The 17,500-nt window shown below is 46.5% G+C and overlaps 1 protein-coding gene across 3 annotated transcripts in view; it reads left to right on the top strand.

The window, feature by feature from the left end:
• LOC118313612 (low-density lipoprotein receptor class A domain-containing protein 4) overlaps positions 1-17,500 on the top strand; it is a 169,792-nt gene that overhangs the window by 30,462 nt on the left and 121,830 nt on the right. For 2 of the 3 annotated variants that reach the window (XM_047331026.1, XM_047331030.1), the window contains exon 2: positions 8,890-9,683. In XM_047331026.1, coding sequence (XP_047186982.1) covers positions 9,644-9,683 — 40 coding nt within the window. In that variant the 5' untranslated portion in view covers positions 8,890-9,643. Of the gene's footprint in view, positions 1-2,456; positions 2,605-3,664; positions 3,932-8,889; positions 9,684-17,500 lie in introns of those variants that run through there. The other variant, XM_047331029.1, reaches the window with a different exon arrangement.

Raw genomic sequence — 17,500 nt, 5'->3', positions numbered from 1 at the left:
TCTGTGAACGGTTAATGGGAGGAAAAGATAAAGGTGCCAACGGAAACAGAAGACGGAGGCGAAAAGGGGCGGAACCAAAGACACGTGACAGATCGTGATCAGACACTGGCAGGATGCTGCTCTCATACTGTTCCTGAATGAAAATTACAGACTCCCTTCCACTCTTTACTTACTGTATTAATATGTCAAACCTTGGTACTTGGACCAGAGTCGTAGTAGTTATGCAGGTTCACAGATACCGTAGGTGTTCCTCTATGAAAGACATCTACAAATTAGAGCTGATCAATTTGCCCTCGATTTTTAGCAAATCCGAGATAAATTAGCATTTAATGTTGAGTGACAATAAATTCCTGACATATTTTGGACTATTTGTAAATTCTTCTCAAAATATTGATTTTGGCCTTTTAGCCTGAAAACCCCAGACCTGATTGTTGCTGTATTCTGCAACAAAACGTTGTAGGAAAGTTATTTATGTCAAGGTAAGGTTTGAGTTTGAGACCAATATAATCATAATGCTATATGCTGTGTTTTTTTATACTTTCTATGCAGCTACTTACTGTTCCATCCCTATAATGTGGGACTACAATTTTCTTCCATCCACGAGCAGGGAAACTAATGGTTAGATTCGCCCCCGTGTCGTCTCCTGCAGAGGGTGTCATCTGCATACAGTCTGTGCAGAAGGCAGCATGGTCCCGTCACCTCCCAACAGGTGGACGTCCACTTCACCACGGACATGAGTCCTCCACATGCTTCACACAGTCCTCCTGTCTCTTACTCTGCTCCACATTTGCCGACCCCTCCCCCCCACATTCTTCCCTCCCTCCCTCTGTTTGTGTGTTATCTCACAAAGCAGAAATGGCACAAGAAAGACGACGTGAGAGTATGGCAGGAAAAAAATGAACACAAAAATCCATAGCAACGCACAGTGATCCCGTAGCCGCGGGCTGCGGGATCACTGTGGGAAATCTTCTCTCGGTGTTGGCTCACATTATCTCTAACACCGCACCTCTGAACCTTTGTAATGGTCACACAGCGGCTGGGAGGCGTGTGTGTTCAAAGAATGTGTTTGCTTGAGGTGAAGAAGCCCTGTTTATGTATGTGAGACCAGTTGTATGATTCAGACGGCTGGGAACGACCCGTGTGTGTGTGTGTGTGTGTGCGTGTGTGTGCGGATCAACACACACTAGCCCGAGTCCCAGTGAGGTATTTGTTACCGGGGAAAACAAACTCTATCATTCATTACTACGGTCCCGAGAAGGTAATAGGAAACAGAATGAGTCATCCTATAGGTTGTGACAGCGGTGTGATGGAGCGCGACTGAACCTCGGGCCGGCCAGCGGCTCAGTGTATACGTCTATATATATATATATACACCCATATATATTTATATACACTGTGGCAAGAAGACAAAAAACAATGTAAACCCCTTTTTTCTGAATTGATTGGTCTTTAAATGTGATCTAAGGCACAAATGAAGACCGACACAATGCGCTGGAGCTAATTACACACAAAACAATAAGATGATCCATCCTCAGGATGTCCCGTGTGAGCGTCTCTCTCTCTCTCTCTCTCTCTCTCTCTCTCTCTGTCACTCCCCCATTGGGTCAAGTTGTGGCGTCTCCAGAAGTGGGATTCTGAGGTTTGTCTTAGGCCGAGAACTCGATAAGCACGCGCTCGTTCATCGGCCCGCTGCGTGCGCGTGCGTCTTGTCACGCCTCCTGGAATTGCAAAGATGCCGGGCAACGACGTGACGTGTCACACATTATATTTTCTCTCTAGTGTGTGAAACTGTTGAACTGCGTCTGATCCGTCGTGGTGCTGGTGTGAACACGGAGCCACAGACAATAACCCTGCTTATTAATCCTATGGAGAGGAAAGAGAAAAGTTTCCCCTAATGCATTGTAACAGTAACAGTGACCTTTGGCTGAGTTAACGCGCAGTGACTCGGAGCTGAAGCGCTCTGAACTGCTGAGTCGGCTCCTGAACGCGGAGAGGAAGTCGCCTCGTGCCTCGTCACCTCTAACAGCCAGTTGAGGCCTGATTTTCTTTATTTTATATTTTCCCCAGTCAGAGGGAACAAGATGAATTTGTGCTGCATGACTGCAGGATGTAATGTCTCTGCTGCGTCTGCACAAGCTGTTCTCTCTGTGATCCGTGTGTGTGTGTGTGTGTGTGTGTGTGTGTGTGTGTGTGTGTGCACCTCTGTATTCACATACCTGCATGTAATGGTGTTTACAAGGCACCAGTGTGAGTGCAGGACAGTAGCATCACTATATTTGGACCTTTAGCTTCATATTTTCTCAGAGTGCATGTTTCCGGTGCTTTGATCTCAGTATGAACTGGTCTAATTTGTCAAAACAAGCTCTTATTTTTAGGGGATTTACTGGAATGGTCGACTGTGGGCGGGTTTACAGAAATACAGTGAAGCCAGTGTGCTTGTTTTGGATCATGCTACTTCTGTTCCAAAACATGACATGAAAGTCTGCAGAAGTTCAAGATGTTAAAAGTTCACAAAGAGAAGAGTTGGTGCCCTGACATGAGCTCTCTCTTCTCCTTCTCCTGTGATGTACCTGGAAGGACAGTGGGAGTAAGAGGAACAGTGATGTGAGCATAACCAATATAAAAGACTGTAATCACAGATGTAGGCTGAGAGAAAGACTACGGTCATGTTCCTGTCAGTCATGAACAGAAACCTTTGGCAGCAGTGGACACAGTCCCTCATCCCGTCTGTCTGTCTGTCTGTCTTCATCACTGTCTGTCTGTCTGTCATCACAGTCCCTCATCCCGTCTGTCTGTCTGTCTGTCTTCATCACTGTCTGTCTGTCTGTCATCACAGTCCCTCATCCCATCTGTCTGTCTGTCTGTCTGTCTGTCATCACAGTCCCTCATCCCGTCTGTCTGTCTGTCTGTCTGTCTGTCTGTCTGTCTGTCTGTCTGTCATCACAGTCCCTCATCCCGTCTGTCTGTCTGTCTGTCTGTCATCACAGTCCCTCATCCCGTCTGTCTGTCTGTCTGTCTGTCTGTCTGCATCACAGTCCCTCATCCCGTCTGTCTGTCTGTCTGTCTGTCTGTCATCACAGTCCCTCATCCCGTCTGTCTGTCTGTCTGTCTGTCTGTCATCACAGTCCTTCATCCCGTCTGTCTGTCTGCCTGTCTGTCTGTCTGTCTGTCTGTCATCACAGTCCCTCATCCCGTCTGTCTGTCTGTCTGTCTGTCTGTCTGTCTGTCATCACAGTCCCTCATCCCGTCTGTCTGTCTGTCTGTCTGTCTGTCATCACAGTCCCTCATCCCGTCTGTCTGTCTGTCTGTCTGTCTGTCATCACAGTCCCTCATCCCGTCTGTCTGTCTGTCTGTCTGTCTGTCATCACAGTCCTTCATCCCGTCTGTCTGTCTGCCTGTCTGTCTGTCTGTCTGTCTGTCATCACAGTCCCTCATCCCGTCTGTCTGTCTGTCTGTCTGTCTGTCATCACAGTCCCTCATCCCGTCTGTCTGTCTGTCTGTCTGTCTGTCATCACAGTCCCTCATCCCGTCTGTCTGTCTGTCTGTCTGTCTGTCATCACAGTCCTTCATCCCGTCTGTCTGTCTGCCTGTCTGTCTGTCTGTCTGTCTGTCATCACAGTCCCTCATCCCGTCTGTCTGTCTGTCTGTCTGTCTGTCATCACAGTCCCTCATCCCGTCTGTCCGTCCGTCTGCCTGCCGACACCAGGCGTTGATGTATATCCAGATTAGGGGCCTGTCAGATTCGCCACACTTCGCTGGCCGTGGGCGCGACACGGAGCCAGATCAGACAAGGAAATGACAAATGATGCCTTCGGCCTTTACCTTTGTTTGGTTTTGCTTTGCCAGTCACTTTGTGCATCATTTCACAACTTTCGGATGATATTTTTTCACCCTGCGGGGAATGAGATGATGTATTGTATGATCGAAAAAGGTAAAAAAAATAAATAAATAAGTTATAGCCAGTGCTGGGCAAGCTACTTGAAATGAGGAGTCGATTATTCACGTCACGTTACTCATTTCAAAAAATTCTAATCTTTTTATAGATGACTCACGACATTATGTTTCAGTGAAAACCGGTGAACAAGAGGAAAATGCAACGTTTTGTTATTGTGCAACTAATCCTCCTAAAGTAAGAACAGCACCTCCTCCGTTGTCTCACAGCCTCACAACATGATGATGATGAACCTCGCTCACTAAGAAGTCGTCGTTCTCAAACAGTTGTTTAAAAGTTAAAAAAGTTCCCAGACATTAAAGGTCGGTGTATTCGACATCACACGTACTGTACATTTTCAGAAGGTTCTCATGAGCATATGTTGCTCTTCAAATACATACCCTTGGTCCTGACATAGAACAAATATATAATGTACTTATGGAAACATGAAGTAACTCTGAAGTGCAATCACGTACTGGGCAATAATGGAAACTAGCACAAAAGGATTATAGCCCTGCATTTCATCAAAAGACACTAAAACTTAATACGACTTCCTGCACATTATTCATTGAGTCATGATATTTCCGTTTTGACAGGTTTTCCCTGTATGAAAGAATCACATCCAGGTGTGTTGAATAGTGCTCTCCTATGGGCCGTGTGTAGATCCGTTTACGATTGTTGCTTATGAAACTAATAAACATTGCAGGCATACGTCGAGTCACTGCGTTATTAATGCACTGCGAATGAGGTCAAAGACGTGTTTGGGCGCCGGGTGCTGTGGTACCTGCAGGCTGCATGTGACACCGACATCCTCTACCTAGAAAACAGAATGCCCTTTATGTCGCCTGAGAGGCGAAAACCAGCGCGAAAAAGAAAGGGCTGCTTAAAGCAACTGGAAAGTTAGAAGTTAGTATTTACTGAGATGTTAGTGAATAAATCAACCTGACACTGTAAAAAGGTGTGTGTGGGGGGGGGGGGCAGTAGACAGTACATCCTCATATTATTCGTCGTACTTGAGGAGAGTCGTGATAAAGGGCTGAATCTTTACTCTTTCTCGAAGGCAAAGGAACATAATGAAATCTCACCCATCGCCATGTATATTCTCTACGACGTCCTGATATATTTCATCCTGTATTTCCGCTGGCTGATACTATTACAGTCGATAAGCGTCAGACCAAATACAAACAGTCCATGTGTTTCTTTATTTTCTCTCCACGTCTGTTGCAGGCCAAATTCTGAATCATCCCAGCGGCCCCGCTCCTTGGTGCGTTATGCAATCACATTCTTCGCGTGCTTTGAATGTTCGGTGTAACAGATGCGACCGGCCCCGTGGTTAAACAGTCTGTTTGTCTGTCTGACTGCTGTCCCGCCGATCAGCACATGTCCCCGTGTGACCCGGCAGCGTTGAGCTGTTAGCTGTTGCCCATATGTCACGGTGACAGACAGGAACCACACACAGAACCAAACCCAACCTCTCTTACTGCGATGATGGAAGCCTTCCTTCTTTCACCCGCTTGATTAGACACCGGAGGTCACACGCCGGCACGGCCTTTAGCGTCAGTGCTGAGTTCAGGGACGCTCAAATAGAGTACGTACTAGAGATGCACCATAATATCAGCTTGTTTTGGTATTGGCCGATATTGACATTAAAATTAATTATAGGATATCGGCAAAATATCCTAATCTGAAGCTGCTTATATTTAGTTTCAAGTGTTCAAATTCTTTATTGTGAATAACCCCTGAGATGAACCCATCTGGTTTTCAAGGGGGTGCTCAACAACATAAAAATACAATCACAACATATTCCTTAATGCACAAAAGGAAAACAACAAAACAAACCCAGTACCTTACTTGGTTTGTTCAAAATCAATTGTCATGAATAAATATGGCATGTTTTACATTTTGCACAAGGAATGAATATTTCTCACATTTTTAAGCTTTGTATTTCAGTCTTCCACTATAAGAGTATGCATCATAATATGTTAACTCCACTACAGAAGATCCCTGCAACTAGGTGTGGGAAAAAGAGACTGTACATTTATATATATCGTTTTCGATTATCGGCCAAAATGAGTTGTAAAATGTCGGTATATCGGATGTCGTCAAAAAAAAATCCAATATCGTGCGTATGTAGGGTACTACTTGTTAAAGTTATGGTTTCTAACAAGGGTCACTCAAGTTCACATTGGAGTCTTATTTGTATTATTGGAGTCAATGCAGATTCCTTCCTTGGATCCGAGGACTATGAGGATTTTCCCATCCGGTTTACAGGACGTGTGTTTGGACCGTGTCCCTCCGGGAGTCTCGTGGGAGCGACTGCAGGATATTCTGTCCTTAGCAAGTTTGACCAGAGCGAGTGTGTGTGCATGATCCCAAACCCACATCCAGTTGGTGTTTGCGTCTGTCAGGGTCGACCCAGTTAATGGACGGGACTTCGAGGTGCATCTGGGGGACGGATAGTGTGTCATGGTGTCTGGTTTGAGGACTTCAGAATTTTCTTTCTCTCCGTTTTGCAGATGATGTGCTTCCGTTGGCTTCAGGCGACTGCGACCTTCGTCGCGCCGCGTGAGGCAGCCGGGATGATCTCGGGGGGTTTTCACGGCGTCAGCTGTGTTTTGGGGTTTGGTGTCGAAGAGGCAGCTGAGCTGGAAAGCGAAGCTTCTTTATTTACCAGTCAATCTATGGTCCAAGCCAAGAGTCCAGTGTTGTTCCTTATTCATAGCATTTCGTGTATGTGAATGTGGTGTGCACTCTCAGGTGTGTTAGTATGATCATATGAGATTGTATATGATCCAGAGTCCGTCCGTGTCTGCGGAGCTTACGGGTTGGATGGCTCCACTTCCTGTATCTCCAGCCCCTTTCAGCACGTCGGAAAGGAAATGAAGTGAATTGTATCTTCAACCATCAGTTGACAACATTGTTCTTGTGTTCGCTCTCTCGCCAAATGTTCCAGACTTTCATTGAACAAACTGTGAATTCTATTCCCGAACTTTTTTTTTTTGCCAGATCAGACAGAACCGATTAGAAAACAACTCCCAAGGTTGAAGCCGAAAGAAAGTTTTTTCATTATTTCATAAACAGTTGGCTGCTCCTCTCAGTATCAAACGCCGGGATTCGTCTGCGATAATTCTGCTTCCGTGTTGCGCTGAGTCCAGTGTGGCCCTGTCCCCTCTTCTTTGTCCCGTTCCTCTCCTTTCCTTCTCCACTGGCTAATCTATACAAAGCCAAAGTGGCAGATGAAGATGTTAGTGCTGGTCCATCCCAGGACGCTGAATCGTAACGATCTAAATCTCCCTCTATACGTCGCGACGGCCTGATTCTCGCTCTCTTCACCTTTTCTGCCGTCTGTCGGCCACCAGCTGCTCCGTGTGTCCTCCTCACCCGTGACGAGGCTGGATAAGAAGAGGGCACGCTGAGCGGAGATAAGACCAGCTCACTGAGCTCCGTCTGAGCCGGGTGTGTGTTCGTGGACCGTCTGTCTGCTTCGTTCGCCAACACATTCCTTCCCTCTTCCCTGTCTCACGTCGTCCCGTGACGATTCTCTCTATGACTTTTATTTTAAACTCGTTTCTTATGGTTTGGTTTCTTGTTTGATTTCTGTTGATTTAAACATTCTGTCTCTTGTTTTACGTCTCTGCTCCTTTAAATCTTGTTGTTGCTTTTCATAGTCTTTTTTTTTCACTCCCTCCTTACATGCCTTTACTTCTCCGTGATATCTCCCCCCCGTCATTTTGACTCATATGTTCTTAGAAACAACCCAAACTGGTTTTCGTCTGATCCCCTCCTCCTCCTCCTCCTCCTCATCCTCCTCCTCATCCTCCTCCTCCTCTTCCCCCTCCTCCTCCTCATCCTCCTCCTCATCCTCCATCTCATCATCTTCCTCCTCATCCTCCTCCCCTTCCTCCTCCTCCTCCTCCTCCTCCTCTTCCCCCTCCTCCTCCTCATCATCCTCCTCCTCATCCTCCTCCTCATCCTCCTCCCCCTCCTCCTCCTCTTCCTCCTCCCCTTCCTACTCCTCATCCTCCTCCTCATCCTCCTCCCCCTCCTCCTCCTCTTCCCCCTCCTCCTCCTCTTCCTCCTCATCCTCCTCCTCCTCTTCTCCCTCCTCTTCCCCCTCCTCCTCCTCATCCTCCTCATCCTCCTCCTCCTCTTCCCCCTCCTCCTCCTCATCCTCCTCCTCCTCCTCCTCTTCCCCCTCCTCCTCCTCATCCTCCTCCTCATCATCCTCCTCCCCCTCCTCATCCCCCCCCTCCTCCTCCTCATTCTCCTCCTCCTCTCCCCCTCCTCCTCCACATCCTCCTCCTCTTCCTCCTCCTCATCATCCCCCTCCTCCTCCTCATCCTCCTCCTCATCATCCTCCTCCTCATCCTCCTCCCCCTCCTCATCCTCCTCCTCCTCCTCCCCCTCCTCCTCCTCATCCTCCTCCTCCCCCTCCTCTTCCTCTTCCTCCTCTTCCTCCTTCTCTTTTTTTTTTTTTTTCAGATTTTATTCCTCTCCCAGACACAAAAATCGGTACTTGGCACCTTTGAAATGTAAATAAAGTTTTGCTGTTTCCTCAGCTGCAGCCTCCTCCAGCCCTGTTTATCAGGCAGACTTCACAGTGGCACACTGACATGTGGCTCCATCTCTCCGCCTGCTCCGTGGAACAGGGTCACAGGCGGCGCTGCGCTTTCAGAAAAACTTTTCCCTTTCATGTGAGGACCCGGTGACTGAGAGGAGCTGACGGGGGCCACACAAGCCTGACACCCCCCCCCCCCCAACATGAGACACTGAGGCTGAGCGTGGGCGTGCGTGGGTGGATGTGGATGAGTGTCGTGTTGGTGCACTGGTCATTGCAGGCCAGCACTTTCTGTTTTGTTCAGGGTTTTTTTATTTCGCCTTCTGTTTTTTTGTTCCTTCATGATTTTTATTCACTGACTCTCCGCCTCCGTCTCTGTTCTTGTCTCTCCTCTCTCCAGCTGTCGTGCCAATGTGAGAGTGCCTCGGCACCTCGTGCTGCGCTCGAGACTGCAGCAGCGGGACAAAAGACATCAGAGGAGAAGGAGGGAGGACGGGGAGGAAAAAGAAGAACACGTGAACGAGCCAGAAAGAGAATCCGAGGAGACGGCATGCTGATCAGAGACGAGTTTAGGAGACAGACCTGACTCTGGAGGAGACGCAAACAAGAAAACAAAATATCGATAGGACATTTCTTAGTTGAGGAGGAAAAGGCTGCACCCAGACAGTTGCTACACCGGCCAAGGTTCCAGGGCCCTGGTCATGGCTGTGGGCCTGTCTCCAGGCAGAACACACCCACACGGCAACGTCCCCAACTCGCATCTCGTCTCCCCTGACAGCAGCGCTACCCCCCTGCATCTCCTCACATTAGTTATCACTTCACACCCCAAGTCTTGAGCGAACAGCAGCAGAAACCCTGTCAAAAGACTGGTAGACCGTCATTCAGTGTAGTTGACCAGACGGGGGGTGAGCGCACTGTCACCGGGGAGAGGGGAAGACAGTCGCCCGTGCCACAGTTTGACAGGCAGCGGCCCTTTTTCATCGCCGCACATGGACTGTTGATGAAGAAGGATGGCAGCGGGACTGGCAGGCGCCACCCCTTCCTCTCGGCCGCCCTCCCTCCCCCCCGTGGCCGGGGCTCGGACTGGTTAACGTTGGTCTATCGGCATCCATCGCAGCATCAGCAGCAGCTGACAGAGTGCGGGAAGGAGCAGTATGCAGGAAACTGACTTACCGTCCACAAATGCCTTCAAAGGTAAAAAAAAACACAAAACCAAAACACTGATAATACACAGCAGTGTGTGTGTGTGTGCGTGTGTGAGTGTGTGTGTGTGTGTGTGTGTGTGTGTGTGTGTGTGTGTGTGTGTGTGTGTGTGTGTGTGTGTGTGTGTGAGTGTGTGAGTGAGTGAGTGAGTGTGTGTGTGTGTGTGTGTGTGTGAGTGTGTGTGTGTGTGTGTGTGTGTGTGTGTGTGTGTGTGTGTGTGTGTGTGTGTGTGTGTGTGTGTGTGAGTGTGTGAGTGAGTGAGTGAGTGAGTGAGTGAGTGAGTGAGTGAGTGAGTGAGTGAGTGAGTGAGTGAGTGTGTGTGTGTGTGTGTGTGTGTGTGTGTGTGTGTGTGTGTGTGTGTGCGTGCGTGCGTGCGTGCGTGCGTGCGAGCGAGCGTGCGAGCGAGCGAGCGAGCGAGCGTGCGTGCGTGCGTGCGTGTGTGTGTGTGTGTGTGTGTCCTGATATCAGACAGAGAAACATTTCCAGCTGGACTCCTCTTTGCATGTTCAGCGTGTGAGACACTTTTCCAGGTTGCCATAGTAAATGTTCTCCGCCACCTCAAAGGTTCGTTCTAATAATAGAAGTGAACACGCACCTACATGTACATGAGCGACAGTCATGTCCAATTCTATCTCGGTGTTATTGCCACACTTAAGTCATCTCATGATGTGCGTCTGTATTTTTCCACATAGTCCAGAAGTATTTTTGATAGATCATTTAAATAAAAAGGGAAGGAGAAAGAAGTGCACGAGGCCCCAGAGCCTGATTAACCACAAGGAGACAATTGGTCTTTGGTTGTATCTTAAAGGTTTTATTCACTGACTGATTTCACCATCGGTATATTAGCTCCACTGTTGTTAATGAATATTAATGCCATGAATTTTCCCAACCTGTGTTTGCAATTGATTTTCTATTCACTGTATCGGAGGTGAAATTCACTCTCTGACATTTTGAGTATTCCAAACTCCACACATAGATCCTAAGATGGAATAAAAGGAGGTAGTGTCATGCTCACTACTCTCTGCCTCACAATCCAACTCTGCATGTGTGAGTGATGAGTTAAATGCTGGTGAATAGTAAGTGTCCAAAATAGTAAATGAAGCAGTGATTTTTGGGCTTGAGGTTCATTCATCATCATGCAAAACATCAGGGGCCTGAAACCAAAGTCACTAAATGGATTTCAGCCGTCATAAATTTTGTTCTTCACTCCAGAGCTACTTTCAAATGTTGACATGTCCTGTGAAGACGGACATATTCTCTTAACGGGCTCGATGCAATTTTATGAAATGAAAGATTATCAAATAACGTGGGTATTTTATGATCAATAAAGGAATACAAGAAGATATTTGACATTGAGTTTGACGGTAAGAATATCTGTAGTTCTTCTGCTCCGCGTTGAGCCAGAATCAGAAGTCTCTGCTGAAGGTCCCTTCTGATCCGCTCTCCTCTGCCTCCGTGGGCTCTGTCCGGTTGCTCGGGCCCTTTGAGATGGCGAGCGGGTCCCAGGGTCATTTTCAACACGCAGCGGTTCAGTTCAGTTCGCGTGCCGTCGTCATTTTTGCGTTTTCTCCCATTTTGTTGTAAGAAAGAAATTAGAGGCTACTGAGGCTAAATGTTTAACAACACACTTGATCCAGGTTATCACGATAAATTGCTGGTGTGACATTATCTTTTTGTCCAATAATTAGCCCACACCATATTTGGATAGTTACACGTCTTTTGTTCTTCAGGCTGTGTGATTAATCACCTTCAATTTTGAAATAAGATAAAGGATATATCTCAGATTTAATTTGAGGTTCATGTCACTGCTGAAACAAATAGTGTGAAAGGCCTTTTAACACATAGCGCCTAAATTACAGGGTTCTTTGTAAATGTAATTGGACACTCGGCTGATAAATGTTTCTTGGGCAGCCGATTGTGGCGTTAACACGAGTTCATGAGCAATAAAAGCTCCGGTGCGGCTCAGCGTTGACTCAGAGCTGAGAGTTGTCGTTTAGATCGAGGTGGAGTCAATGAGGAGGTCGCCAGGCAAGTGCAGAAGATAGTGAGGCTCAAAGAACACCAAGGGGAAAGATGGAAAGATATCAGAGGTAGATGCTTTGCCAAGAGCTACAGTTGGGTGCCATCTAAAAAAAGGATGTAAGAAGACATGGCAGTGGTTCTGTTTTGGCTCGGACACGTGTGGCTGCTGATGGAACTGACACACCGGCATTCATTGAGGGTTTAATTGCTGACAGAAGCAAAAGGATGAATGCAGACGTTTGCAGGTGCGATGCTCAGATTCAGCTCAACGCATCGAAACTCATTGGACAACATTTGCCGCAGCACAGCGATGGGAAACATACAGCCACGGAAACAGAAGAGCTGTTTCAGGGTTAAAAGGAGGAATAATCTCTGGCTGAAGACCTGACTCTAGCAGAGCATCACCAGATAATGTATGTGTCTTATAGACGTACTGAATCACAAATCTGTCCGATTACTTTTCCCCAAAACGTTAAATATGACGATCTTTGAATTCATGTGCATCTGTCCGATTAGGTTTGAAACCCTATACTCTGTAAGAAGGACTGTATCTCACAAACAGTTCTTTATGTGATGAAGTAAACCTATTTAAGGTAAAGCTGAGACTTGAATGTATTATTCACTCTTTAAATTCAAATTGAAGGAAGTCTGAAGAACAAATGATGTGTAGATTTCAAGAGGTCTGGACTCTATAGAAGACAAAATTGACCCATCAAATTATATTGGTTCAAATCACACTGACAGTATTGGTAATGAAAATATTAAAAATCTTAGGATCTTAGTTTGTTCCTATTTTGTTTTTCATGTGAGAATTCATAAATGAAAAATAAAGTGATAGAGAATTCAGGCACATCATCAATACCCCTGCATACTGTGCAGTTGCAGCTTCCATCTCTCCAGAAAAATATGAAATATGAAATACCTTGCTGCCACATGTTTTTCATAATTAAAACAATCTTGTATTTGCTGATTCTCCAATATTTCTGTTCATGTGAAAGAATGTATAATAATTATTAGCACTATTTCCGTGTGTATTGACAGTTTATAGTTTATAGAGTGCTGCGGAGAGAGAAACGCAGTCCTCGTGGGAATGATGAGCACTGTGCTGCCGACAGTATTAGCCTCTGTAGACTTGAGCTTAACAGTTTCTCATTAAAACCTAATCACTTACTCTCATTGTGATTGTTGTAACTGAAGTCGAACGCTGCCTTACAGGGGGAGTCTGAACTCCTCGTCTGGGGAGTCATATCCCCCCTTTTTGGCTGAAGCACAACACAGAATTTGAGCCAGACAGCACTGCTTAATGAAAGGGTTACGACTTGAGACATGCTTGGTCCGATCATGAGACGAAATCCCTTCGATTTTGGCCAAATTTGAATGTTAAAAGAATAATTTTGGAGACTAAATCCACAGTAATAGAGTGAAAAGGAGTGCAACCTGGGGGAAGGACACAGGCCAAGCAGGAAACCACAGGTGGGCAGCTCAGAGGCGGGACGGACAGATGGGGCAACTCTGGAGGAAAGTCCAGAGGCTGGACAGACAGGTGGACAGGTGTGGGGGCGAAGGCAAGACTGCTCTGGTTGGTGGAGGGGTCCAGAATGGTTGGACAGACAGCAGGCGAAGCAAAGAACCTGATGTGATAAGAGGCTGGCAACTGGAGAATTAGGCCGGCAGCCTTATAATCTGGCTGGTCGTCGGTGGCTGATGGTCCGGGAAGAGGTTGTGGCAGTAGGGGCTGTCAGGCAGACATCGGGCAGGGCGTGAACAGCGGCTGCTGACCAGGAACCTGGAGCAGGTGTTGGCAGGTCTGCCGACCGGAGATCAGGAGCAGGTTGGAAATCCAACTCGGGAACAGGGTCGGGTACAATTGGACAACTCAGGAACAAACTCAGCAGCAGGCCAGAGGCTGGACGACTGGGAGACAGGCTGGGGGCTACTAGGCTGCAGGGTATCTGACTCGGGAGCAGGTAGCAGATGAACCGACCCAAGAATCTGAGGTGCAGGCCAATTGTAATGCAAGTTATGTATCTAGCAGGGCTGGTGCTATAGCTGCCTTGGAATCAACCAGAAGGCTCGCCCACTGGGAGACTGGCTGGTTGATAGCCAGCCAGAGGCTAGCTGACCGTGATTTAGGTTGGAGGCCAGTCTGTCCGGAAGGTAGCTGACTGGGAGGCAGACTGGAGAACAACTTCCATCTGTTCGAGGTTACCTCCTTGAGGAATTTGGGGTCGTGTCTCTAAAAGATTCTCAATAGATTCAGGAAGTGTGGCTCCACATTTGTAGATGTTTCCTTAGATTTGTCAACGAGACAATAACTGTGACAGGTTATCAGACTCAAAGCCAGGCTGGTGAAGTGAAGTTGATTTTAATTGATGAAATAAGGCTTACAGGCAACAGTTGACGAGAAGACAGACGGGTACAGTAGACACACAGGCAGGTACAGACAATGGATGTAATGTACTAAACACAGGAAGCATGGGAACATAACAGATCATTTGGCAAGGAGCTGGTGACAATGGCAGTTGAGTGTCAAGTGATCGAAGACCAGAGACAGGTGAGAAGGAAGGACGGTTGGACAACAGGTGGGCGGATAGAAAATGGCAGATCTGGGTCGACGAAGGGACAAACATGGCGAACTGAAGAGCAGATTGTGACACAAAGCCACCTGGAGAGTGACAGAGATGTCAATCATCAATCATGTCATGTCACCTACACTTTGGAGGGTTGGTTCACTGGTTCATTACAAAAATATATATATTTACTCTCTTTTTGACTCCGTCCAAAGCTCTGGTTTATGACTAAATTAACTGCAAGACCAATGGCACTAGCATCCAACCCGGCTGTGTTGTGTGTAAACTGAGCACTCAATGTTTTTAATATTATCAAATTTCAATTCAGACGTGGCGACAAGGAAATCACTGTGTGTGAACTCAATATCTCACAATCTGAACGCCATCGAGACAATCTTCGGAAGTTGACAAATGTCTGAGATTTGACCGTTCCTGATAAAGATTCACAGTGTGTGATTGAACACTGTGTCGCCTGATAATCGTATCATGTTTGCACACGATATGATATTGAGATGAATCTGTACAGCACAACTGAATAATGGTGAAATAAAATAAAAGTTCAGACTATTATTGAAGCAGAAATAGGAGCTTGAGCTCTGGTTGAGGCCGTGTTCTTGGGCCGCAACCAGCAGAGAGATCGCAGCGTGATTGGTTGAACACTCTTCTTCTTCGTCGTCCTTTTCTAATGGCGGTTGGCGACAACCAGCGTAACAGGCGCATCATCGGACCTTCTAACCCCAAACCCTTCCAGTTTTCCTCTGTTCCATCAGTCACCTTCACATTTGACCGATGACATTCTCATCGGCATTTTGTGAAGTGTCGACCTTTACCCCGAGGGACGTGGGGATCTCTGAGAGACAGACGTCTCACTCTGCGGGGGCTTTGAGAAACTGCTGAATGCTTTCTGTTGTTCCCCGACGAGTTAATTACACTTAACATAGACCCTCAGGTGTGTTTACTGAGTGGTGAGGAGTTCTATGATTGATGCACTGACTTCAGATCTTCACACACTCACTAGCTTATCTGTAAATATGTGTTCACATGCCGCCGATAACTATTCTGTGGTCAACTACTGCATATGTGGAGAAAAACGCCCCAGAGCCCGAGCCGCCGCCTTCTCTCTCTCTTTTCTCAAAGCACACGTGTTACATAATTCATCAGCTGTGTGAATGAGCGTGTGCGTGTGTGTGCGCGCGCGCGTGTGTGTGTGTCTGCTGAGGCTGAAGAGGGAAATTAAGTAATTGAGCGGTGAGAAACGGACACACCAACATTCAGATATAGGCCGACACACACCGGTGGTTCATCGCTGGGAGGTTAACATAAGGTTATGTTCAATGTCGAGGTTATCGACTGGTAAAACACACACACACACACACACACACACAGTCTGGCCTTCTGCTCAGTCTGCGTGTGTGTGTGTGTGTGTGTGTGTGTGTCTGCCTGCGCCCGTGTCCAGTGAAATTGAATCCAGTCTGATTTCCACGGCGAGCTTGTTACTGTATGTCTCAGGTGAAGTGTTCGGAGGACGAACGTTACCAACAACAGGATAAATAACCTTTCTTTTTTTTACCTCAGCTGTTTTCTTCCCTTCGGTATTGTTCTTCTCCTTGTTGGCTTCATCCTTGCAGCTGACCATGATTGCTTCATCCTTCCTTCTTTTAATCTTTTCTTCCCAACAATGCCCTCATCCTTCCTCCTTCCTTCTCTTCTCCTGTTCATTTGGACCATTCTTTCCTTTTCCCCATCTTTTCCCAACTATGTTCTTCTCTCATTAATCTATTTGACCTGATTTGATTCCTTTTTCTTTCTTTCTTTCTATGTTTCTTAACATTGTTCTTCCACCCTCCGACCTATCGCACTATTAATTGGTTGATCTCGACCTCGTACATTCCACAAGTGAGACGGGACCTTTTCTAGAACGGCCGTTTATTGTCTTCGTCAGAGCAAAAGGAGATTCAGCCGTTGTTCAATTTAAATCTGGGGGAAAGTAAGTTTCCCTCTTTTTTTCCCCACAAGCCCCTGAGGCAGATCTACAGAGACAACACTGCAGAGTCACTCTGGATCTCAGTCTACGATCCCTCTCTTATTCTCTCGTCACCTCCTTTTCAGCGTCTGACACGTTTCCTCACTCTTCGTCTCTCTCGGTGGTCGCCCCCCCCCCACACACACACACTTTCTCTGTCCACCTCCCTTTATCTCACTCTGTCTGTCACCCCCCCGTCTCCTCCCCTCCCTTGCAGTGTGGCCTCCCACCACAGTCAAGACATATTGAGCCGTACTAATGTGGAGCCCTCGCTCATCTATCAGGTGACTGACAGCTCCGGGTTATTAGAGGAGGACCTCCTGCCCCTCTGTCCACCTGCTGCCGCCCCGCCCCCCGGGCTCCGCTGCACTAAATAATATCTGTCTTCCTCTTCACCTGTTAGAATTATGACCTGCTTCATTCTAGAAGAGGCCGAGGTTTCAAATTGGTTTTTAAGATTTGACTGTTAAATGTGTTTGATGGACTGAAGTGCAACCGTTTAATAGAGATGAGATCAAGGTGTGGCCTTATCTTTTTTTCATGATTCATATTTTATTAAGGTTTTCACAATTTAAATTTTCATAATACAAATAAACATGAATCACAAACATGAAATAACTCTTGGCAGAGGAAAGAAAATAAATGAATTAACAAATAGTTAATAACAAGATATTTTAAACGAGATACATACAATTTAATAATGAATGGAAAAAAAAGACAAAGACCAAAAAAAAAACAGAAGACAGAAAGAAAAATATATATAAATGAATAAAAAATAAATAAAAGAGCCAAACATGCCCTCAGGACATTTGCAATGCCAGATTTTCTAGGTAAAAACAATCCAGGTAATTATAACGAACTAATATGGGAACACAATCTGCACACACACACACACACACACACACACACAAACACAGTTCCCGACCAATAGCCAGTGTGCGCCACCATAAAGCGTCCCCTGTCGGCTGCTCAGTTGGTTGCGGTTTGCAACTTTACCACCAGATGGCGCCAGAAAATTACAAAGATTACACACTGGAGCTTTAAATTCTAAGTTCATTGATTTTACAACTTTGGTTGTATTTCCATTTGTCTTGTTTGTTTTGTTTGTTTATGTCAATTCTGTCTATTGTTTATGAACATTGTACTATGACAAGTAAATTGTACTATTTGTACATGTGTGAACTTGTGCACAT

Source organism: Scophthalmus maximus, chromosome 1 (assembly GCF_022379125.1).
Source record: "Scophthalmus maximus strain ysfricsl-2021 chromosome 1, ASM2237912v1, whole genome shotgun sequence".
Lineage (NCBI taxonomy): Eukaryota > Metazoa > Chordata > Actinopteri > Pleuronectiformes > Scophthalmidae > Scophthalmus > Scophthalmus maximus.
The sequence above is the reverse complement of the archived record's forward strand: the minus strand, read 5'-3'. Positions and strand labels throughout refer to the sequence as shown.